Consider the following 25,791-nt stretch of genomic DNA (forward strand, 5'->3'; position numbering starts at 1 on the left):
AGGTGTCTATATTACCTCCCATTATAACTCCCTATATTCTGAAAATTTTCCGCGAATACTGAGCAAGATTAAATCAGATTTGACAAGGTGGAGGACTCATATCATATCCTGGCTGGGTAGGATAATCGCCCTCAAAATGACAATCATGCCACAACTTCTATATCTATTCCAAACCCTACCTGTGAGGGTGCCAGAGAAGGTCATCAGGGATGCCCGGGCCTCATTTGTGAGGTTCGTATGGAACGACAAACCCCCACGGATTGCTTTTAATACGCTTCGGCTCCCTCGCTCTGCGGGTGGCCGAGGACTCCCCGATATCAAATTCTATTATCTGGCCAGCCATCTCAGTCAAATGGTGGCCTCTTATGCGCCCCGTGGCAGTATTGCATGGGTTGATCTTACCGCACTTTCTATGGGAATTCGTTCGATGGCTTCGCTGTGGGGCCTGGGCAAACCATATCTGCTGGCTCACAAGGACATCCCTCCCTCCCTTAAGTTTCACCTTTCTACCTGGCACAAGGCTATTACGAAATACAGCCTATCTTCCTCACACTCCCCTCTCACACCCATCTGGGACAACCCGGATTTCCCTGCCGGGGTCCCTCCTCGTAAGTTTACGGCTTGGTTTAATGCCCGGATCCTTGTGGTCCACGACCTATCCATACAAGGCCATTGGATGTCATTAGACGATATTAAATCTAAATTCCCCTCACTCTCTCCTCCCTTCTTTGAATATTTTCAACTCCGTCACTTCCTCCAATCCCTGCCACAGACTGATGCCCAGCGGGACCTTACACCTTATGAGTCTTTATGTCTTGCAAAGCCCGTAAGTGGAGGGCTAATCTCGCAAATATATACCCTGCTGGTCGGGATTTCCTCTGGGCTGCAGACCCGCCACGAGCGAGAGTGGGAGAGGGACTTGGGCCCCCCCCCCGACGAATCCTGTTGGGAGGAGGTACGAGAGGGCATCGCTAAGAGCTCGATCTCTACCCGACTCAAGGAGACATCCTATAAATTGTATTACCGGTGGTATTATACACCAGACAAACTATCCCGGATGTTCCCCTCTGCCACCCCGGTATGTTGGCGGGGATGCGGCCTACGGGGCACTCTCCTCCACATCTGGTGGACATACCCACGTATCGCTACCTACTGGAAAAAAGTACTGGACATATTGAACTCGATAACTGGGCTTAAACTCACACCAGACCCATGGATGTTCTTACTGGCCCGTCCGATCCCGGACCTTGACCCCCTCTTGAATAAATTAATTTCCCACATACTAGTAGCGGCTAAGTCTTTGATTGCCAAAAACTGGAAATCCCCCGCCCCGCCCACGATTCCTGCCCTGAACAACCATATCTGGTTCGTAGCCAAAATGGAAAAAATCACCTATTACCTGCATGACTGTCCCCACAAATTTGAATTAGTTTGGGGTCCCTGGATATCCGCGCGGTCTTCCTTAAATTAGACTCAAACCTGACCTCTGACCCCACTTCATTGACCCCCGAGTGGGACCCGCTCGAGCCCTCCCTCCGGACACCGCCAAGCAAGCACTCTCAAATCCGATGAGACCGTGCACTGATACATACCCCGCAGGTACGCTTAACCTATATGCTTTATAGTGTATATGTGGTCTTAGGACTCCCCAGATGTCGTGCTCCCACTGGAGCATAGAACAGCTCTGATGCCCCCTCTCTCCCCTTTTTCTTTCCTTTTTGTTCCCCCTCCTCCTCCCCTTTACCTCTACCCGCTGTTGTTCCCAGTTACCCCTCCTATACGCTTCTCTCTCGAGGAGTAATGTTGCTATATGTTTAACTATATTTGAAAAAATTGGAAAATTGACGCCTTGAAGACTGTTGAGTGCACTTTATTATGCCATTGTTCTTGTACCGTGTGTTGTTGATTTCTCAGTCTCTCTTGGTGTAAATAAAGAAAATCGTTAAAAAAAAAAAAAAAAATTTGATATCGCCAGTTTATGTGGGAGAGTAAGTAGCTAGATTTAGAGAGCGTGGTAAATATTTTCAGTAGTGTAATATTTCAATTACAACGGCAATCCGGCCAGCGGCATCACCGTATGAGCACGCCAACTGAAGATTAATTAGTAAGTATTGAGATAATCGCACTCACCTCCCACACACGTGGCGACGAGAGGAGGGGGTAGGAGTTGTAATTCACTTTGTGGCAACGGACTGGAGAAACAGCACTGGTTCTGAGGATCAACAGTGGTGGTATAGGGGGTATCCCGTCCCACTATAATGTGATTCAGGAGATATCCAGCTTAGAGGAAAGATTTAATCAGCAGAAGATGAAGGGAAGCAGGGCCTGGTAGGTCTGTGGTGCCTCTGCAGTTGATGCAATGTAAGAGACCCAGAGTGTCAGGTGATCTCCCACAGTCTTCTCATATAACTGTGGTGCTTATAGGCCTCCTCAGTTCCAAGGCCCCCTTCCGCCCCACCCAGCGCCGGCAGATTATATTTCCAGGGGGAGAGGGGTGCAGGGAGGGCACAGCCGCCTCGTAGGGAGTCCGCAGCAGGCAGGGACAGAACTGTGGTGCCGCAGCACCGGAAGTGCGGTCCCGCGACTCTCTCCGTCCGCGAGCGCCGGGTCTCAGTAGCCGCTCCACCAACCTCCTTGTAGGGGGGTCTCAGAGGCTTCTCAGCAGGTGGTAATGTGAGTCCAGGTGCTCCGATGATCGCGGGTAGTTCCGGCGTTCACGCTGCTCACGAAGCCTCCCGTCGGCCCATACATGAAAATTTAGCCTGCGGCTCCGGCACCCGGCGCAGGCCACAACCTGCAAAGACCGTAAAAACGGTCTCCCGGCTCCGCGACCAGGCACTCAGGTAACCAGAGCCCCAGGGGGAACTGTAGGGGTATGAAGGAGCTAATAAATTCAACGGCAGCTGGTGTTTTGTGGATGTTTAGCAGGAGCTCTGAATTCCTGCTTCCAGCCGTCTCTCCAGTCCCCCCAATAAATTTTTAAGTGCTATCCAATTGCAAAGACATAGGGTTGTCGAGTAATATGTTCTTTAGAAAAAGAATCCCACAATAAGATTTTCCAGATGGCGTAATGGTTAGCATTACTGCCTCACAGCACTGAGGTCATGGGTTTGATTCCCATCATGGCTCTAACTCTGGGGAGTTTGTATATTCTCCCTGTGCTTGCGTGGGTATCCTTCGGGTACTCCGGCTTTCCCCACAATCCAAAAATATACTGGCAGGTTAATTGTCTCCCAACAAAAATGAACCCTAGCGTGAATGTGTGCTCATGTACATATGGTAGAGAATATAGATTGTAAGCTCCACTGGGGCAGGGACTGATGTGAATGGCCAAATATTATCTCTATAGCACTGCGGAATATGTGTGTGCTATATAAATAACTGGTAATGATAATAATAATGGTTTTTAAAAATGTGTTTTACATTTTTATAGTTCCTATTAAATTGTGAACTGAAGGCTAATCAAACAACTTCTTTCTCACTTATTTGTCATTTATATCCCAGCAAACATTTACAATGAATAGTATGAACATCTCTGAAGGATTTATTCCCCAACAGTTCCTTTATATCGCTTTTCTAAAAAAAAAAAATGTTTCCTCATTACCATGACTTGTTCATTGGACACAGAACAGTCCTAAGTAAACTCTCCCAATGGGATGTTTTCTAGCCGTTTATCTTATGCTATGTCTATCATATAAGTATAGACACTTGTACGCCTCACATACATGAGGAGTAAATGCAACTGTTGTACATGTGGACAAATCTTGAGATGAGTAATAGTGACCATATAAATTGTAAACGTGCTTTTTCTTGCATGCATTTTTTCTACATATGTTCTAGGCATAAATGCGTCCACCTTTAAATGACAATGAGCCCTCAAAAAGCTCTCTCCTCCCCGTTCTTCACTATTCTTTACAACACAATGTGATCATGGGCAGTAAAGATCACTACTAGGTTTTTTGGTTTTATACGCTACGGCAACATTTGTTTTTGGGCTGAATCTGGCTGCTGAGGCTTCACACATGAACTGTTGCTTTGCCTCCGTCACACAGTATCAGGTGTGTGTTCTCAGATATTTTCATAACATGTTTTAGAAATGAGCACAATACATTTCTCATGCATTGATGGATGCTACAACTACTGTACATTGTGGAATATGATTAAACAAAACAAATGAACTACTTGTAAATATTAAGTATGTTCCCTTACATTGCCGAGGGTTTCGTGGCTGCCACGCCTCCGCTTCAGAGGTTATACCATCATAGAACATTTCCAAGAGAGCAAGAACCCTTTGCCTGTCTAGGAAGCCAACCTAAAAAAAAATTAAAAAATCAATATGTTAAGGCATAGTAAATGTCTTCCTCCAATAACTGCAATGGCTACTATATAATAGCAGTTTGTCACACAAGGTGACTTCTAACACATATTTTTATTTTAAGCATATGCATGAGATACTTAGGGGCAAATTTATCACAATTTGCATCTCAGACTCGGCTTGCGAGAAAGCTCCGTCCCTCTTCTCACCGCAGCACTTAGGATATTTTTCGTGAATGAGCATGCACTGCAAACCCCCCCATCCCAACCCAGTAAGCTTACACATCCCTGGTGTCCAGCTTCTGATGTGAAACTCCTGGCTGGCCTCATTGCTGTAAAGTGAGAGTTTCACAGCATCAGCTGACAGGTGACACACAAAGAAGGAGCCAGACTCTGATCCCTGGCTACAGCAGCGTGCAGGTACTGTAAGTTTTTTTGTATTATTTTATTTTTTTTACTTTCTTTTATCGTCAGTCCAGCCTTCTCTGCAAGCAGGCAGGGAAGGCTGCAGTAGAGTAGGGGAACCAGAGGGAAGCCTGCATAATGCCATCTAAAGATGGAATTATTATCACACGGCTCCCTCAGGTATTTTTTTACAATTAGATTTTAGTAAATGTGCAGCATATTCCATTTCCCATTACAGGTATGGGAAATGCATTCTGCTTACTAAAGAAATGTGATATTAAGGGCTTGGGGGATAATTTAGCTAATTCTCCTCCAATAGGTCATTAGTACATTTAAGTGATACTACAATAATATAAATTGATAAATATGCCCGATAATGTGTCATCTGCAGTTTCAGATATCATAGAAAATAAAAAATAAAAATAAATAGTAGTACAAACCTTTCCCCAATCACAGGCAAGAAAGAGCTCTGAAAACTTTTGTCTCCAAATATCATGTATGACTGTCTCCCGGAACGTGTCAGCGCACTGTGCCATGTGCTGCAGAAACTGCTGGAACAAGTCTGTGTTGATGTGACTGATAACTGGATGCACATACTGCAAGGAAAATGGTAGACAACACCCAGTACATATACATGAGAATAGTAAATTACTAATATATGTTTAGTCTTTCCTGCATAACAAGTGAAACAATGCACGATGGAACTCGGCTGGGTATGACTAGTGGATAAGCTGCTTTTAGAAGTGTAAAGGGTTGTCTGTGTGTAGGCTTCAGTCATGCATCACTCTCTATAATACCAGGAAGTACCCTTGTTTTATTTACTTTCTAACAGGGCCAAATTAAGCATGGGGAGGATGGAGCTCCAGCTCCAGGCCTCAACGTAAAAACAGGCCAATCATCATGGCAGCATGATGATTGTCAGGTCTCTAGGTTTGTCTGTCCCCGGCGGGGGCGCTAGTGGGTCAGTGTTGGTCTAATGGATAAAACGTGGAGGCAATATAATAGTCCTGCGCATAGGCGCTGATATTTTATTGTTACTGAGCAGATCGGATAACACAGTATAAACAGAAAACCGGTAATGGAATGACAATGGTTGATAACTGGATTTAAATAGCTGAGGTCTCTTGCAAATGAAATGTGAAACAACAAAACTGAAGGCAGATGATATAACTAAAGTCCAATAGTACTTGATAGCACACAGTCTCAGTATAACGTAAAATAAAATAACTTGAAAGGCAAAACTCCGGTATGTATAAGAAACACTCAGTCTCTATAAAGCACACGAGTCCAGATAGCTTTACTAGGCTCAAGCAGGAAACAGTCTCTAAGCCATCAATAGTAATACTGCTGAAATGCACAGATGGAATACAGATAGCCAGTGTACAAGTGAGATGGTAATATGAACACCTGAGGAGAGTCTCTGCTGCTGGTGATTGTGGCTGGATGGAATTGGAGTCCGGAGTTTAACAGGAGAGCTGTGAGAATGAAGACTGGAACAAACGGAAGTAACCACAGGGATCGCTGGAAACAGGAACCAGAAGAACTAAGGCACACGGTGTGTGACTTGTTGTCCGAGGCAAAGTGAGAGAGCCACAAGCTGGAAGTTATACCTCCTGCCCAGCAGTGATTGGACACAAACTGCAGGCGGAGATATAAGCTGGATTGAACATCAGAATCAGCTGCATGCAGGTGTCATGGTAACGTCCACACAGGCTGGACATCGGCACGCCGCAAAACCCACACAGGACCAGACTCAGGAGTACTCAGCAATGTGAAATAGAACGGTCGCGGTTACTACACCCATGCAGCCGCAACTGGGGACAAGACCTCCGGAGGCCCGCACACCAGCGCGCTGGTAAGTGAGACGTAGCAGAGCGCCGATTCCTGACAGTACCCCCTCCTTTATGGGTGGGCACCGAACACCCACGAGGCTTAGCAGGGAAGAGTCTGTGGAAGGCTTGGATCAGACGTGGAGCATGTACATCCATGGCGTCGACCCAACTCCTCTCTTCAGGACCATATCCAGACCAGTCAATGAGATATTGCAGATGACCATAATGATGTCGAGAGTCTAATATCTTTTCCACCTCGTATTCCACGCCCCGATGAGTTCGTACCTTTGAAGCTGCTGGAAGCGTTCTCTGGAAACGATTGAGAATTAGTGGTCTGAGGAGAGAAATATGGAATGAGTTGGGTATTTTCAAAAAAGCAGGCAGTTTCAACTTATAAGCCACCGGATTAATAACACTTTCTACTGGAAAAGGTCCAATAAACCGTGGAGCAAACTTCATTGAGGGGACTCTGAGCCGGAGATTACGGGTAGATAACCAGACCTTATCGCCCGGTTTCAAACTAGGAACTGCTCGCCTCTTCCGATCAGCGAACATTTTGTACCGTTGAGAAACTTTTTTAAGAGATGAATGAATCTCTTTCCAAATTTGAGCGAACCGCTGGAGAGCAGAAGCAGCCGCAGGCACATCTATGGCAGGTAATTCTTGGAAATCCGGTACTCTAGGATGCTGGCCATAAACTGCGAAAAAAGGAGTTGTGTCAGTTGAAGTATGATAACGGAAATTATGAGCAAACTCCGCCCATGGCAGCAATTCTACCCAGTCATCCTGCGAAGAAGAGATATACAGTCTCAAATAGGTCTCAAGTTCTTGATTTACCCTCTCTGTCTGCCCATTTGTTTGAGGATGATAGGCCGTAGAGAACTTCAGTTTTACCTGTAGTGCTGAACACAGAGCCCTCCAAAACTTGGCCACAAATTGTACTCCTCGGTCAGATATGATGTCTGTTGGAAGTCCATGTAACCTGAATATTTCACGAAGAAACAACTGAGCCAACTTTGGAGCAGAGGGTAATCCCATGAGTGGAATGAAGTGTGCCATTTTTGAAAACCTATCGACTACTACCCAGATGGTGTCATACCCTTTGGATGGAGGGAGGTCAGAAATAAAGTCCATCGACACATGAGACCAGGGGCGCTTAGGAATGGAATTGGGAATCAATTGGCCTGCGGGAGCCTGACGAGAATTTTTATGCTGAGCACATTTGGGACATGAAGCTATGAACTCTTGAATATCTACCTTCATACGAGGCCACCAATACGTTTGAGACAGAAACTTAAAAATCTTTAGAACCCCAGGGTGACCAGTAAACTTGGACGTATGAGCCCAAGACAGAAGGTTTGGACGAAGCTCCGGAGAGACAAATATCTTGCCTGGAGGCGGGACTTGCGACATCCCTGTAGCTGCGAAAACCACTGGATTTAATACTGGTCGAGCAGCCTGTTCTGCAGATTCCTTGTTTGAGCTCATGGAGCGAGACAAAGCATCCGCTTTGACATTTTGTGAGCCCAGTCTAAACATCAACTTAAAATCAAAGTGAGAAAAGAATAGAGCCCACCTTGCTTGCCGAGGATTCAGACACTGCGCGGCTTTCAAGTAGAGAAGGTTCTTGTGATCCGTGTAGATGGTAATGGGAAATCTCGTACCCTCCAGCAGATACCTCCATTCTTCAAGGGCCAATTTGATTGCTAACAACTCCTGGTCGCCGATGGTATAGTTCATTTCTGCAGATGAAAACCTACGAGAAAAAAACCCACAGTGGTGAGTCTTACCATCACTGCCAACCTGGGACAGGACTGCGTCCACGCCAACCGTTGAAGCGTCCACTTCCAAGATGAAGGCTTTACTGACATCCGGCTGCTGTAACACAGGAGCTGAAATAAAAGCTTGTTTTATTTTGTGAAAAGCGGACAGTGCGTCATCCGACCATTGGGAAGGATTTCCCCCTTTCCGGGTAAGGCAGGTAATTGGAGCTATTAGCGTGGAAAAGCCTTTAATAAACTTTCTGTAGTAATTGGCGAAGCCAATGAAGCGTTGAACTGACTTGAGTGTTGTTGGAAGAGACCAGTTTTCTATAGCTTCCAGTTTAGCTGGATCCATTTGAAGATCTGTTCCGGAAATGATATATCCTAAGAAAGATATTGAAGAAGCTTCAAATGTGCATTTGGACAATTTGCCATACAGATGATTCCGTCGAAGACATTGCAGAACCTCCTTCACCTGCTGGCGATGAGAGACTAAATCACGGGAGAATATCAAGATGTCATCGAGGTAAACCACCACACATTTATACAAGAGATCTCTAAACACTTCGTTGACAAAGTTTTGAAACACGGCAGGGGCATTACTTAAACCGAAGGGCATCACTAGATATTCATAGTGGCCGTCACGGGTATTGAAGGTGGTTTTCCACTCATCACCACTTCGAATCCTGATAAGGTTGTAAGCCCCGCGAAGATCCAGTTTCGTGAAGATGGAAGCCCCTCTAACTCTGTCAAACAGCTCTGTGATAAGAGGTAACGGGTAGCTATTTTTGATCGTGATGTCATTTAAACCCGATAATCGATACAGGGGCGAAGCCTCCATCTTTCTTCTTGACGAAGAAGAATCCAGCACCAGCTGGGGAAGTGGATGGGCGGATGAAACCATTCTGTAAATTTTCCTTTATGTATTCACTCATGGCTTGAGTTTCTGGGACTGAAAGAGGGTATGTACGCCCTCTAGGCGGCTTGCTCCCTGGAACCAGATCGATGGGACAATCCCACTCTCGATGGGGAGGCAAGACATCCGCTGCTTTCTCACTGAAGACGTCAGTGAATTCCTGATAGGCCTCCGGGAGGCCAGGCTGAGACTTTACACCAGAAGACTTTATTGGAAACACTTGAGCCAGACAAGACTGACGACAGGAGGAACTCCATGATGTTAACTGCAATGTGGACCAGTCAAATTGCGGATTGTGCAGTTGGAGCCAAGGCATACCCAGTACTATCTCATAGCCCGCTTTGAGTATAACCAGGAACTCAATGAGCTCAGAATGCAGGAAGCCTACTCCTAGAACGACCGGCTTGGTTTGCTGAAAGATGGAACCTTCAGAAATACGGCTTCCGTCCACGGCCGTGAGATAAACTGGACGACACAGCTTAGTCACTGGGAGATGAAGTCTATCCACTGCAGCTTGCGTGATAAAATTCCCAGCAGCACCACAATCCACTAAGGCAGACAAAGATTGGAGTCCCTCAGACCTTTCCAAGGTGACAGGTAATATAAGATCCTGAGATGAAGGAGCTTTATTCAAAAGCCCTAACTTGACTCCTCCTCTACAAGTTAGGACCTGGCGTTTCCCGGCCGAGCAGGGCAGGAACCAATCAGATGACCAGCAGCAGCACAATAGAGACACAGTCTTTCCTTTAATCTTCTGGACCGCTCCTCAGGTGTTAAACAAGATTTGTTTACCTGCATGGGTTCATCAGTAATAATAGGTAGAGACTGTACAGGAGGCATAGCTCGGTGCTTGCGAAGATCACCTCGAGAGCGTTCACAGGTCCGCTCGCGTAGACGTAGATCCAATTTGACACATAGGGAAATTAGAGCTTCCAGTTGCTCTGGTAAATCTCGAGTAGTCAGTTCATCCTTGATGCGGTCAGACAGACCATGCCAAAAGGCGGCAACCAATGCCTGGTTGTTCCACTTCACCTCCGATGCCAATGTCTGGAACTGGATAACGTACTGACCCACAGTACGTGTTCCCTGGCGGATCTGAAGGAGGTCAGAAGAAGCAGAGGTCGTACGCCCAGGTTCGTCAAAGATGCGTCGGAATGCGGCAACAAATTCAGTATAGTTGTTCAATATTGCATCTGCTCGCTCCCACAGCGGAGAGACCCAGTTCAAAGCAGAGCCAGCTAGAAGAGAAACAATATAAGCCACCTTTGTTCTAGGTGTTGGAAAGTTCTGTGGCTGCAATTCAAACTGAACTTCGCATTGATTTAGAAACCCACGACACATCTTAGAATTACCATCAAATTTACTCGGGGTAGGAAGATGGATGCGAGACATTGGAACAGGAGCAACTGGAGAGCTGGAAACTGAGAAACCTGGAGCAGGAACTATAACTGAAGAGGACACTGGGGAAACTGGAATTGGAAGTGATTGTTGCAAAGTATCTAGTCGTAAAGACATTCCTTGCAGGAATTGCATAACCTGCTGCTGCGCAGCCTCTTGACCATCCAGTCGTGACACTAGGTCTTGGAGTGTCCCTGACCCCACACTCTGACCACCGTCCGGGTCCATGGGCCTCGGACAAACTGTCAGGTCTCTAGGTTTTTCTTTCCCCGGCGGGGGCGCTAGTGGGTCAGTGTTGGTCTGATGGATAAAACGTGGAGGCAATATAATAGTCCTGCGCATAGGCGCTGATGTTTTATTGTTACTGAGCAGATCGGATAACACAGTATAAACAGAAAACCGGTAATGGAATGACAATGGTTGATAACTGGATTTAAATAGCTGAGGTCTCTTGCAAATGAAATGTGAAACAACAAAACTGAAGGCAGATGATATAACTAAAGTCCAATAGTACTTCATAGCACACAGTCTCAGTATAACGTAAAATAAAATAACTTGAAAGGCAGAACTCTGGTATGTATAAGAAACACTCAGTCTCTATAAAGCACACAAGTCCAGATAGCTTTACTAGGCTCAAGCAGGAAACAGTCTCTGAGCCATCAATAGTAATACTGCTGAAATGCACAGATGGAATACAGATAGCCAGTGTACAAGTGAGATGGTAATACGAACACCTGAGGAGAGTCTCTGCTGCTGGTGATTGTGGCTGGATGGAATTGGAGTCCGGAGTTTAACAGGAGAGCTGTGAGAATGAAGACTGGAACAAACGGAAGTAACCACGGGGATCGCTGGAAACAGGAACCAGAAGAACTAAGACACACGGTGTGTGACTTGTTGTCCGAGGCAATGTGAGAGAGCCACAAGCTGGAAGTTATACCTCCTGCCCAGCAGTGATTGGACACAAACTGCAGGCGGAGATATAAGCTGGATTGAACATCAGAATCAGCTGCGTGCAGGTGTCATGGTAACGTCCACACAGGCTGGACATCGGCACGCCGCAAAACCCACACAGGACCAGACTCAGGAGTACTCAGCAATGTGAAATAGAACGGTCGCGGTTACTACACCCATGCAGCCGCAACTGGGGACAAGACCTCTCCGGAGGCCCGCACACTAGCGCGCTGGTAAGTGAGACGTAGCAGAGCGCCGATTCCTGACAATGATGACTTGTTGCCTCTATGGCCACACATTGGGCCATAAATCAAGTACTAAAGTTGTTTTTCTAGTTTTCTCACAAAATTATATAACTGGTCTCTTTAAATTTATTTAGGGAGACATTGGCGCTGATAGTGTAGGAAGTGTACACACCCACATAGCATTGGCCACACGCACACAGCACAAGTTAAAGCTTCTTGAAAATTTTCAGCACCAGGCCCATCTGACTCTTAGTCTTGCCCTGTTGCATAAAACATGTAGTTTCCAAAATAAGTATTTCATCTATATAATCCCAATAAATGATGCTTTGTTTTCAGTTTCATAGAATTGAGCCCGATTTATAGGGTGCATCCACATACACAACATAAACATTGTAAAATTAAATTAATATGGCATATTTTATTGTATAGAAAGGTTCAGTTAGATTCAGGATTATGTCACCAATAAACATTCTTCTGGGGGTAAAAATGAATAGTCGTAGAAAACAAAGTCTGTGACTACTATTCACCTCTATAAACTCTTCTCCATTCAGCTTCTGTTCCAGAGAATTGACTGTCTCCAGTTCGGTATTGCTCACTACAAAAGAAAAAGGATATATATCAGAGGCTCCCAAACGCGGTCCTCAAGGCACCTTAATGATGCGGGTTTTAAAGTTATCCATGGCTCCGCACAGATGGCTAAATCAAACTGACTGATGTACTAATGAAGTCACCTGTGGCCAAGCATGGATATACTTAAAACTTGGACTGTTAGCATGCCTTGAGGACAGCGTATGGGACCCTCTGAGACATAAAATATCTAATTTATAGCATGGACATGTAATCATGTAATAAATTCAATATAGATTGTCCATATTTAATTCAAACAAACTTTATAGGATAAAAATAACACTGGCGTTCGCAAAGCTCACCTGTTTTGGCTTGTAATGGGAGTTCCGAAATTACTTCAAAAAACGATTTTAGTGCACTTTGTACCTGGTGTCAAGGCAGAAACATAATATAATCAGGTATATAGATGATGTACATGAAACAGGACTGGACCTAGGAATCTGATGTCAGCATATGTATGAAGTCATCTGATAACCAGACATTCCCTGAACTCCATCTGGATGTGTCCCATTTGGAGATAGGTGTAAAAACTAAACACTAACTATATGCAAATGCAACAATGCACAGGATGGAATAAGCAACTGAGTATAAACCGTATATGAATGCAACAATGCACAAGATGGTATTAGCAACTAAACAAAGACTGTATGTGAATGCAACAATGCACAGGGTGGTATTAGCAACTAAGTATAAACTGTATATGAATGCAACAATGCATAGGGTGGTATAAGCAACTAAGTACAAGCAATGAATAACTTACCTGTGAGTCCCTTAAGGAACTTGGCAGAGCAAAGCAAGGTACAGATACTGTAATAAGATAATTTAGCTGCAGGAGTCCCCTGGATTCCAGACAAGGCAAGGTAAGGCTGGAACTGGAGCTTGTCTGAATGGACTTCCAGACTAGGTCTCACATACACAGTCGGGAGCTCAGGTAACACAGGTAATGTACTCAGGATTCTGGCAGGACAGGGTACACAGGATTCAAACAGGACTGGGTATCAAAAGTAATGTAATAACACGAACTGCACAGGTTCAAGATACCACCATAGGACAGGGACCAGAACCAGGTACAAACAGGAATAAGAACCTATATCCGGCCTCAGGTAAAGGGCAAGCTGGGTAATAAAGGGAGACGCTTCCAATCAAAACAGCCAGAGAACAAACCTCCTGATGAGGAGATACAATGCAGCTGGACAGCTAGACACACAGATGCAAACTACTAATTATACAGCAGCTGAGGATAAACACAGGGAAACTCTTAAAAGAAGACTTATTATCTGACAGGTGAGACTGCACAGGCCACACATACAGGAGACAGGCTGCAGTTACACAGACCCACCAAAGGTGGCCCACAACAGTGCCACAAACAAGTACATGAGAAAACCTGGGATGCTAACAGAAACACAAAAGACTCACAACATAAGAACATAAACAGAATGCAAGCTGCATTTGCAGCTTGTAACACAAATACATAACTGTAGAGCTGCACCTGTAGCTGGAGATCAGTGGCAGCAGTGGTAGAAGGGAGCAGTACCGGAAGTAGGTAGTATCAAGAGCAAGTCCATCACTGCCTGGCTGCTCCTTTCAGCTGCATCAGCTGGGGTCAGAGATGGAGCGTGTGCTTGTTTGGGGCCAGGCAAGCGGAGGAGCTGAGGACCAGGAGCAGGTAAGGGGCTGTGGTCCGATATGGGGGAGCTCATTTCCCCATATGTCCCCACTGTACTGCCTGCCACTCTTCAACAAAGTTTGGGAACCGCTGTAGTACCCATTACCCTCTCATGTGTCACCTTATGCACCCATATAGTAACTGTCACCCTGTGCACCCATATAGTACCTGTCATACTCTCCCCTGTGTGCTCATATAGTACCTGTCCTCTGCGCACCTACCTCTCCCCTGTCACCTTATGTGCCCATTTAATACCTGTCAACCTGTAAGCCCATATACTACCTGAGACCTTCTCCCCTGTCATCCTAAGCACCATTAAAGTACCTGTCACCCACTCCCCTGTCACCATGTGTGCCAATATAGTACGCCATCCACTTCCCTGTCACCTTGCGGGGACCCTGACTATTTTGTCAGTCTCGAGCCCCACAATTTCTGATGGCAGCCCTATTTGGAGATGTAACTCAAATGTCTTACTGTATCATGACCTCTAAAGCCAAGATAGTTTTGACGCTGATCCATTTACTAACATTGCATTTAGGTGCAAAATTTGCACTAAAACACAGCAACCAATCAGCATGTAGATTTTCCCTGCCTAATGCAAGCTAGGCCATACAAGCCTACACTCCCGAAATGTCTGGAAGATTCATATAAGGCAAATTCAAAAAGTCATACTTGCCTACCATCCTGGAAGTTGCGTGAGTCTCTAGATTCTCTGTGTAGCACCTGTAAAGTCCGGAAGAATAGACGGCTCTCCAACATATTGTCTGCTTCCTAGTGAAGCAGACATGATGGGGTTAAAATCACCATGATGGTGGATCCGCCGACAGGAGGTGGTGCTTAATGATGCGATTCACATCATTAGGCCCTGCTAGCTGGCTTTTTTCCTTTTTTTGGGATGGGGCATAATGACTCAACAGCCCGGCTCCACACGCAGACTTCTCCCGGAGAGGAAACAGTCAAAGTGGGCAAGTATGCAGTCAGTATGAGTGAGCACAAAATTTTGGACACTGGGAGAGTGAATTTCAGTGGGTGTTCCTAGGAGGTAACAGAGGAGTGACTAGCCAGACATGGGTGTATCTTAGCGTGTCGCAGGCAGAGACTGCATCTAAAGACGCAGAACCACTCCCACAGGAGACCATGGTCAGACAAAGAAACTGTGCCTGCCACAGAGCTGGTGCAAGTTTTGTTGTTGAGAACGATGGTGTTTCTAAAGATGCACCAAGACGGATTAGTGTGCGGCTAGTGGGCGACTTAGTAGGAAGCTCATCAGTCACGGAATTAGCATAAAGATGTCTGTGTCTCTAGTGTGGGTACACATTAGACAATATGTCATTCGATACCGTGGATCGGAGCAACATATTATCCATATCATCTAGTGTGTACACTCAATTGCGTGCTCACGCAGGACACTGTCACATCTGATGCTCTGCATGGCAGATGTGACGACCCAGCAGATGACGGCATGCTCCTGGATGCAGCCACTGAACGATATATTGCGCTTTCAGGTGCTACATCATTCTGTGTGTACGGGCGGCCAATGTATCTTTACATCGGGCATACCATTGGCCGCGATCCAGGTTGTTGTTATATGCACACTGTCTTACTACAATCTGCCCTATAATCAGTTGTAAAGAATAAGGAAAATTCAATCATCAGTATAGCAGACGCTTACCAGGGCAAGAGGGATCCTGCCACTAACATCCAATGTCCAATCCTGGAATTGTAAGGACAAGGCTTCCTTTCTCTTCTGCATAATCTGGCTCTGGATGCTTTCCACTTGAACCCTGTTCTCTTGGGCTTCTTTCATTTGTGCTTGCAGTTGGCCTAGCCTGCCAGAAACAAGGTCATTACACACCCATACTGTATACAAAACACTATCTATCATTCCCTAAATGGAGCAAGAACATCCCACATATAATCAGCACTGATACAAATATGATAGGTATACTGTAATATATCTATCACGCACTCAGCGCCCCCTACTGCTCAGTCACAGTGTTAAGCTTTATCTCACTTGCGCAACCGCCAGGACTGTTTTAAGTAATTCATCTGTAGTACACTGCTGGTCCTGATTTACATGTACCACTACCCTAGGCTACTTGTGCCCAGTGTCAGACTGGGGCATGAAGGGTCCACCGGGGAGATGCAGTGATAGGGGCCCATGTTATGGGGGTGGCCAGTCTCCAGAGGGGGTGTGGCCATCCACCACAGAGGCTTGGCTAACTATTAGAGAGTGCACAGTCTGGGCCCCTTGATAAATATATACTTTACCGTTTAATTATAAGTATATAGTATAAGTATTATACATATGTATAATGTATAATTCAAGTGCACAGTCTGGAACTTGATCCCTAGAGGAGGAGGTGCCCCCCCCCCCAGGCAGCGGGACCCACCGGTTGTTTCTCCTGTGCCCTTATGGGCCAGTCCAACCCTGCTTGTGCCTCCCCATAACATCCTCCAGGCCCAAAACACATAGCAACATATCTATATAGCATATGTAGGCTACGTAAAAGGAATTTAATGATCACTAAATCAGCTACATTGAAATCTATATAATAAAAAGAAAATCTACTAATATCTAAAATATAAAAATACGTATACATAAATTCTAAGAACACTCTAGGCAGGGGTGTATCTTCCTATTGGCCAGGATGGCACTTGCCAGGGGTGCCGGCCAAGGAGGGGGTGCTGCCCGGCAGTGCCACCCAAGCCAGGGGGTAGAATGACATAGTAGTTCTTACTACATCCCTTAGCAGAGCTCATCCACTGCCGACCTCTCAGAAGCGTATTGCACTCTGACACTCTCTGTGGCTACATTCACAATGATGGTGAATATAGCCGGGGAGGGGGCACTTCCAGGTATGGCGAGGGGTGAGGAACTTCCTCTTCCTCATCCGCTCCCCTTCTCATTGGTCCCGCGCGGTCTGTCACCAAACACCAGCAACTACAATCAGCACCAGTCAGCAGTGGAGCGTGAGCATACCTGTACATTTTCTGTGGTACCGTAGCTGCACTGCATGGTCTATCCTGGCAGTCTGGATCACATCTTACAAAGAGCTCTGTATGGAGAAGAGTCTAGAGCAGTGACTGTCTGTCCAGCTGTGTTGAGACTACAAGTCCCAGCACACCTTGTCAACTGGATTTGCTGAGACATGTAGTGCCATCACACCTTGAGAGGGTTTTTTAACTGTATGCATGTGTGTATACAGTATATCCCCTCGGTGTTCCTGCCCGCACCCTCCTTGTAATTACCCCTCAGTGTTCCTGCCCGCACCATCCCTGTAACTGCCCCCTCAGTGACCCTGCCCATACACTCCTGTAATTTCCTCTGTGTCCCTGCCCACACCCTTCCCATAATTCCCCCACAGTATCCCTGCCCACACCCTCCCCGTAATTCCCTGTCAGTGTCCCTGACCTCAGCCTATCTGTAACTCCTCCTCTGTGTCCCTGGGTGGGGAAGGTAGGGGGCCCCAGTTCCTTACTTTGCCTGGGGCGCTCAGACCCCTAGATACACCCCTGACTCTAGGGTCAGGATTATGTGGCTTTTGCACAAATCCAAGCTTGCTTTATTGCCCATGAATCCCTGCCATGTATCCGGAAACTAATCTTTACTTAGTGTGAGCAAATCACCGGGAAAAATGTCCACCCGCTATTTTCCCGGTGATTTCTGCGTCACTGCAGGAGTCTGGAAAGATAATAATATATGGGTGCAGGGTGTACGGTGTGGGCCCCCCTGAATATGCCCCCCTCCCCCAATTCTCAGTGATGTTATGCATATTACATTTCTGCCCCATAGTGCAAAACTTTTTTTTTTCCACGTCCACGTTTTGTACTTAATTATATAAAATGTGTCTGCCTGGACACAACACAAAAGAAAAATATTGGGGCACAATTGTAGCATAATAATAAATGTACTTAATAAAAATTGCTTTTGTTCAAAGATTATTACCAGGTGATCGGCTAGACACCTTGAATAGTATCAACTTACTGCAAATTGAGATGAGCAGATCATTCCTGCATTGAGTCTCTCACACCAACCACACGTCAGACACGTTTACACTTTAGTTGACTACACTCCAGAATGCTCAAATCGTCTCATCTCAATTTGATCTTGGCAAATGCAGCAACTTCCCACTTTAAAGTGCCTTACAACTGAGCACTGGCACTCTGACCTGCACGGTGGAGATACTGTAGGCTAGTAAAGTACGTAGCAAGTGAAAGGGCCGCTCCAGAGTAACCAGTAAGGCATACAAACTTCAGTAACCTATTTCAGTGACAGAGCTGGTTGTGTATCCCTGATCCACCTGCTTAGATAATGTAACCTGGCTCTCACTTACTGTATGTTGGCCGCATTTCTACAATTCCCCATACAAAAACGCAGATTGGAGGCCAATGATGACTGGCGATCCGTCTGGGAATCAGGCAAATTCTGCATGTTCAAAATCCTGATAATTTTTTGGTCAAATGTGTTGGATTTCCCTAATTCTCCAACCCCAGCATCGGGGGATCGGGGAATTGCCCCAATATGTCGCAGATGTATGGGGCCTATTATTCGTATTAGTGGAAATGGGTTTGTGTTTTCTATCTCAAGAAAACTAGGTACATATTGCTTTTGGGATGGAGTCAAACGTTTCACCTAGTGTAGCTCAAAAGGGATTGAGGCAAGGGCGTAGCTACCATAGGTGCAGGGAGTGCAGCTGCTATGGGGCCCAGAGCTGAGAGGGGCCCACCTTCCCTGTCACAGTTACATGTGTTATATAAATGTTTCACCATTGGGTGGTACATAGGGGCCCTTACAAACTTTTGCCTTTCAGCCTACATACCTAGTTACGCCCCTGGATCTGCTCATTGTACTGTGGTATAAAATGAACTGGAGGGCATCATAATGTTACATACAGTAATATGAACTGGGGCACTGTAATGTGGCACAATATGAAGTGGAAGCACTATAGTGTGGCATAATATGAGCTCTGGAGACACTATGCTCTGGGGACACTGTATATAGTAATGTGAATTAGGGGTACTGTATTGCATAATGTGTACTGGCAGCACTACAATGTAACACACTATGGTTTATAAAATAAACAAGGGCAGTACTATGGGGCTTAACATTAACAAAGGCACTATTATAGTTCAGTACATAAACTAGGGCACTATTATAGGGCATACAATAAACTGCTGCAGAGAGATCTCTCTCTAGAAGCATTGGGACAGGGGCCCTTTCAAAATGTTGCTATGGGGCCCACAAAGTTCTGGCTGCGTCTCTGGATTGAGGCTGGACTAATGTGTGTGTCCTGAGCCCATTGATGTCCTAAACCAGTGGTTCCCAAACGTTTTTGAATCACGGCACTCTAGAGTATCAGAATTCTTTTCACGGCACCCCTAGGAAAAAGTTTTTCATTGAGAAATTTAAAAATAAATATTAAATTAAGTAAATTGTGGTTATGTCATCCTTAGGTTCAATTGTGTGATGAGGGACAAGATTTGCTTCTGTTTGTCCACACAGTTTATGTTTGACAGCCACCATCACTGGTTTTGCCTATTACACTGACCATAAATAATTTGAATTGGTCCTGGAACACCAATCCAAGGCACCCCTGCCAGTGTCCTAAGGTACCCCAGGGTGCCACGGCACACAGTTTGAGAACCACTGTCCTAAAGCATCCTTGACTGATGATCACATGATATGCCTAGTGTTGATAAGAGAGTCCTGGTCTAACAGATGCACAGAACTGGATATCCGCACACTCAAACAATCAGTGTTATAATGATCTTGAGTGAATGTATATGATTCATCACCATACACTCACTTGTATAACCCCTATTTTATATTATACACAATATGAATTGAAATTAGGGGGTGCAGTCAACTACAGTTTATCAAGACTGTTTAGGAGAAAAAGAAGAGGGGATTCTGTATTGTCGACGCACAGAAAAATTTATTAATTCTAAAAAATAGCCTTTATTAGATATGTATTAAAATATGAATATGATTAATTCATTCCCAACTACAGTGAAACATAGAATTAAAATCACAGACAAACAGGTAAGTGAATCTAAACAAAAGATTGAAAATGTGTAAATAAAGATTTTAAAAAGCGTGTCCACGTGTGTTTGCAAGTATGTCTTAGTATTCGGGGGTTACTATATTGGTACAGACACCATCAATGTTTCTACATCCATCCAATGTTATTCGGCCACTGTCAACATCAACAGTGTCGGTACATACATATAATGTCGACCACTATTTGAATCTAAGATGTCTGTGTCTATTGTTTTGAATTCCAAACACTTTGGGATCGTATATAAGGTGAAACTTCAAGTTCCTCACTTTTGTTATTTATGGTGACTATAGGTCATCTGTGGATATACTCACAGATCTGATCCTCTTAGAATCTATTTCTGATATATTGAGAGCCTCTCACATTGGCTGTCAATATTATTGGGGTATCTATGCATGAAAACATACAGCTTCAGAGAGTATATTATTCCCTGCTTATATAAAGAACAACTGTCTTATACAGTGATGTTATTTGTATATATGGTGTCCACCTGTGTTACACAGATTTCAAAGATACTGCTTGTGTTAGGGGTGTTGCAGCCCCAATTGTACTAGTTAGAGAACAACTGTCTTATACAGTGATGTTATTTGTATATATGATGTCCACCCGTGTTACACAGATTTCAAGGATACTGCTTGTGTTAGGGGTATTGCAGCCCCAATTGTACTTCCAAAGCAGACCGTTTATCAATACGGTTTATTCCTTATACATCAAATATTAGCCATGGTGTCCAACTATATTACACATATTTCACAGATACTGCTTATATTAGGGGTATTGCAGCCCCAATTATACTTCCAAAACAGACCGTTTATCAGTACGGTTTATTCCTTATGCTTCAGATATTAGCCATACCATTTAGCTGATGATGTTATTATACTGTATAATAGTTTTAGTTTTTAAATTTTAAACAAGCTGATTCTCATGCATAGTACTCTCAATTAACAATAAGGGATAGGTCTTATTTACTTATATAAGTAAAGGGGTGATCAGAAATTATCAAAAATTATCAGAGAATATAGTGACCCATATATATATTCATTAGATCCACATTTATTAAACTCAGAATGATGTGTGTTTTGTTACAGATATTTAATGGTGTTTATCATTGGATAGAGTTTTGGTTTTACACTGTGCCCCAAATTCTAAGGTGTCTATCGTTGTTGGTAGTTATAGCATCACAATATATTTAATATATATTAATGAAATTTGTGAGCTATTCATGCACTGCTTTTAGCAGTAGTCACTTCGGACTGTTGAGTCTGTCTATTAGTGTGACAGAATTTTGCTACAATGTATGCACTTAAAGTATCTTATTCAGAGCATGCAGCTGCTATGCTCCTGAATGTTGCCAATTGTTGCAGTGTGATACTATTGTAACATAGGCTACTTTATCAGTACTTGCTTCAAATGGCTGTTAAAATCTGTACTATTGCAGCTACACTATTGTTCATATAGATTATAGTAGTGTAAACGCTTGGTATTCACAATGCTTTTACAGCTACATACATTCTATCCTATAGGCTCTGACTGTCTTAATCGTGGCAGTCTATGTGAGCAGGTCTGGATATGACATGCAGGTATGAGCATGTGTCACTGTACTTAATACAGATAGCTGCAATCTATTGTGCCTGATTTTCTTTATTCATTAAACTGCCAGCTGACGTCTCATGTCAATTTATATAATTGCATCATAGCTTTCTGACTGTCTTTAATCGTGGCAGTCTATGTAAGCAAGTCTGGATGTGACATACATATATAACTGTGTTTGATACAGATGGCTACAGTCTATTGAGCCTATTTTTTCTTATCAATAAACTACCAGCTAACGTCTCTAATCAATTAGTATAGTTGCATCATAGCTTCAAACACTAAAAACGCGTGGACACGCTGTGCCCTTACCTGTTTGTCTGTGATTTTAATTCTATGTTTCACTGTAGTTGGGAATGAATTAATCATATTCATATTTTAATACATATCTAATAAAGGCTATTTTTTAGAATTAATAAATTTTTCTGTGCGTCGACAATACAGAATCCCCTCTTCTTTTTCTCCTAAACAGTCTAACAGATGCAACCAGATTTGAATGTAATTCAATAATTAGATTTAATTGTCAGCAAAGTATATAATACACATTTTGGAGTAATATTTGCACCCACCTGTTGAACTCTAAGTCAAACACATTATTTTTCAGATCCGCAACTACCTGTTCTAAGCCATAAACATAGGCAGACTTCTCAGAACCAGCAGAGATCTCAGAGTTATGTCTCATGAGGTACTCTCCAAGAAAAGTAACTGGGTCAAACATCACTGAATCATCTTCAAGGACCTTTTTCTTTTCGACTTCCATAAGCAGAGTATCGACCCCCTGCACCACTGTGGGTAATAACCTGTCAAGAAGATAGACTCTGGGGTCCACAGATGATTTATCTTGGCTGAACCATTCCCTTGCCATTGCATAATCTGAAGATGCCTCTCGAACTTTCTCCTTCTGCTCTCTTTGCATTTTTATTTTCTGCGAGATTTCTTGTTGCAGTTTTAATCCTCTCTGTTGCATTTTCTCTGAAAATATTCTTTTATAGTCACCATCTGTATGTATGGATTGGCAACAACTGACGCTTGTCACTTGACGCAGGTGGTCGGTAATCGTCTGAGAATCTGAAGCAGGATTTGTGATGGAGGTCTGGCCATAGCACTCAGCCTCTGAGTCCATGGTTATCTAAGGAAACAAAAGAGTGCACCTACCATACATTATTATGAGCTGGATTAGCACAATATTCCAGCACTAGAAAGATAATAACATGTGAAAAAACAAAATGGCTGAGCTATTGTCATGGATGTTGTGTCCAGCACAGTCCTACAGTATGATACAAACTGTATATCAGAAACGTAAAAGCTATGCTATATAAGTCAGTCAGAGTTCCAACTGAAAGCAAGTAAAGCCTACTAATATTGCATATCTCCCAACTGTCCCGATATTCGCTGGACAGTCCCATTTTTTTGGGATTGTCCCGCTGTCCCACCCGTCTCCTTTTCGACTGGGCGCGCGCAGATGTCCCTTTTTCTATGTTTCAATTGTTGGGAGGTATGCTATTGGCATATCAGGGGACACTGGGCCTGAGGCTGTTTTTAACGTGTGTTTCCTTTTTATCTGGAGAGCTCTGGGATAATTACCTCTATCATTACCTTTCAACATTGCTGAAAAAAGCACAGAGCCCCATTAAGTGCAATTCTATTTATTAACATAAGGAACATTGCAGCACTAGTTGATACAGAAGGCTCAGATCCTACTAAGTCTCCAGTACCTGGGAGGCCCATAGCAGCTGCATAGGCATTTATGGCTTTGCTGGATACTTAGTTGAATACACAGTGACCAAGAGTTCTGCCTATTTCTGCACCGATTCCCACATGAAAAATGAGATTTATGGTAAGAACTTACCATTGTTAAATCTCTTTCTGCAAGGTACACTGGGCTCCACAAGGAATGACATTGGGGTGTAGAGTAGAATCTTGATCCGAGGCACCAAAAGGCTCAAAGCTTTGACCTTCTTCCCAAGATGCATAGCGCCGCCTCCTATATCACCCCGCCTCCGTGCACAGGAGCTCAGTTTTGTTAACCAGCCCAATGCAGTAGCAGGTAAAAGAGACGACAAACATGAGTAGCCACACAGACCACACACTCACCACAGGGAAGGGTGTCAGCGGCTAATGTCATACTAACCCAAAGAAGCAAAGTGCGTCAGGGTGGGCGCCTTGTGGAGCCCAGTGTACCCCACAGAAAGAGATTTAACAACGGTAAGTTCTTACCATAAATCTTGTTTTCTGCTGCGGGGTACACTGGGCTCCACAAGGATTAACATCGGGGATGTCCTAAAGCAGTTCCTTATGGGAGGGGAAACACTGTAGCGGTCACAAGAACCCGGCATCCAAAGGAAGCATCCTGAGAGGCGGTAGTATCGAAGGCATAGAACCTTATGAACGTGTTCACTGAGGACCACGTAGCTGCCTTGCACAACTGTTCAAGGGTCGCACCATGGTGGGCCGCCCAAGAAGGTCCAACCGACCGAGTAGAATGGGCTTCAATGGTAGCAGGATCTGGACGACCAGCCTGTACATAAGCATGTGCAATCACCATTCTAATCCAAATGGCCAAGCTCTGCTTATGAGCAGGCCAGCCACGTTTGTGAAAACCAAACAGAACAAAGAGAGAATCCGACTTCCTGATGGAGGCAGTTCTCTTCACATAGATACGGAGAGCCCGTAACACATCCAAAGACCGCTCTTTGGAAGACAATTCAGGAGAGGCAAAAGCGGAACCACAATCTCCTGATTAAGGTGGAAAGAAGACACCACCTTAGGTAAATACCAGGGACGTGTTCTAAGAACCGCCCGATCATGGTGAAATATCAGATATGGTGACCTACAAGACAAGGCACCCAAATCCGACACCCTTCTAGCAAAGGCAATTGCCAGCAGAAACAATACCTTAAGAGAAAGCCACTTAAGGTCTGCAGACTCAAGAGGCTCAAACGGAGACCCTTGCAATGCCTCCAATACCACCGACAAGTTCCAAGGGGCCACAGGCGGGATATAGGGAGGTTGAATCCACAACACACCCTGAGTGAAAGTATGTACATCAGGTAAAGTCACAATTTCTCTCTGGAATCAAACCAACAAGGCAGAAATATGAACCTTGATGGAGGCCAGACGAAGGCCCAAGTCCAGGCCCTGTTGTAGAAAGGCCAAAAGTTTGGCCATACTAAACTTGTAAGTGTCATGATTGGTATATGCGCACCAAGCAAAGTAAGACATCCAGACCCTATGGTAAATCCGAGCAGAAGCCGGTTGCCGGGCCTTCAACATGGTTTGAATTAACGCCTCAGAAAATCCCTTGGCTCTCAAGATGGAATCTTCAAGAGCCACGCCGTCAAAGCCAACCGGGCTAAATCCTGATATACACAGGGGCCCAGAACAAGGAGATCTGGACGCTGTGGAAGTAGAAGAGGGCGCTCTATTGATAGACCCTGAAGGTCTGAGAACCAATGCGGTCTGGGCCACCCGGGAGCGATCAGAAGTAGGAGTCCTCCTTCTTGCTTGAACTTCATTATTACTCCGGGCAGGAGTGACACCGGAGGGAACACGTATTGCAGCTGAAAGTTCCATGGAATTGCCAGTGCGTCCACGAACGCTGCTTGACGATCCCTTGTCCTTGCTCCGAGGACCGGAACCTTGTGATTGTGTCAAGACGCCATCAGATCCACATCTGGAAGGCCCCACCTATCCACGAGAAGTTGAAACACTTCTGGATGGAGGCTCCAGTGACGACTGAGAAAGTCCGCTTCCCAGTTTAGGACCCCCGGAATGAACACTGCCGATATGGCTGGCAGATGGCGTTCCACCCACTGAAGAATCCGTGATACTTCCCTCATTGCCATGCGGCTTCGAGTGTATGCCACCGTGGTGGCGTTGTCCGACTGTACTTGAACAGGTCCATTCTGTATTAAATGCTGGGCCAGGTTCAATGGGTTGAACACCGCCTGCAATTCCAGAAAGTTTATCGGGAGGAGAGACTCCTCCTTGGTCCACCAACCCTGAAGGGAATGTTGCTCCAA

General features: G+C 44.8%; 1 protein-coding gene across 3 annotated transcripts in view; it reads right to left on the bottom strand.

Annotated features, from left to right (window-relative positions):
• Window positions 1-25,791, bottom strand: part of EFCAB5 (EF-hand calcium binding domain 5) — a 154,390-nt gene that overhangs the window by 108,763 nt on the left and 19,836 nt on the right. For 2 of the 3 annotated variants that reach the window (XM_063955958.1, XM_063955959.1), the window contains exons 2-7: window positions 22,339-22,898; window positions 15,790-15,946; window positions 12,754-12,817; window positions 12,352-12,419; window positions 5,160-5,315; window positions 4,210-4,312 (exon numbers count right to left, since the gene is read on the bottom strand). In XM_063955958.1, coding sequence (XP_063812028.1) covers window positions 4,210-4,312; window positions 5,160-5,315; window positions 12,352-12,419; window positions 12,754-12,817; window positions 15,790-15,946; window positions 22,339-22,898 — 1,108 coding nt within the window. Of the gene's footprint in view, window positions 1-4,209; window positions 4,313-5,159; window positions 5,316-12,351; window positions 12,420-12,753; window positions 12,818-15,789; window positions 15,947-22,338; window positions 22,921-25,791 lie in introns of all 3 variants that reach the window. The other variant, XM_063955960.1, reaches the window with a different exon arrangement.

Source organism: Pseudophryne corroboree, chromosome 2 (assembly GCF_028390025.1).
Source record: "Pseudophryne corroboree isolate aPseCor3 chromosome 2, aPseCor3.hap2, whole genome shotgun sequence".
NCBI classification, from domain to species: domain Eukaryota; kingdom Metazoa; phylum Chordata; class Amphibia; order Anura; family Myobatrachidae; genus Pseudophryne; species Pseudophryne corroboree.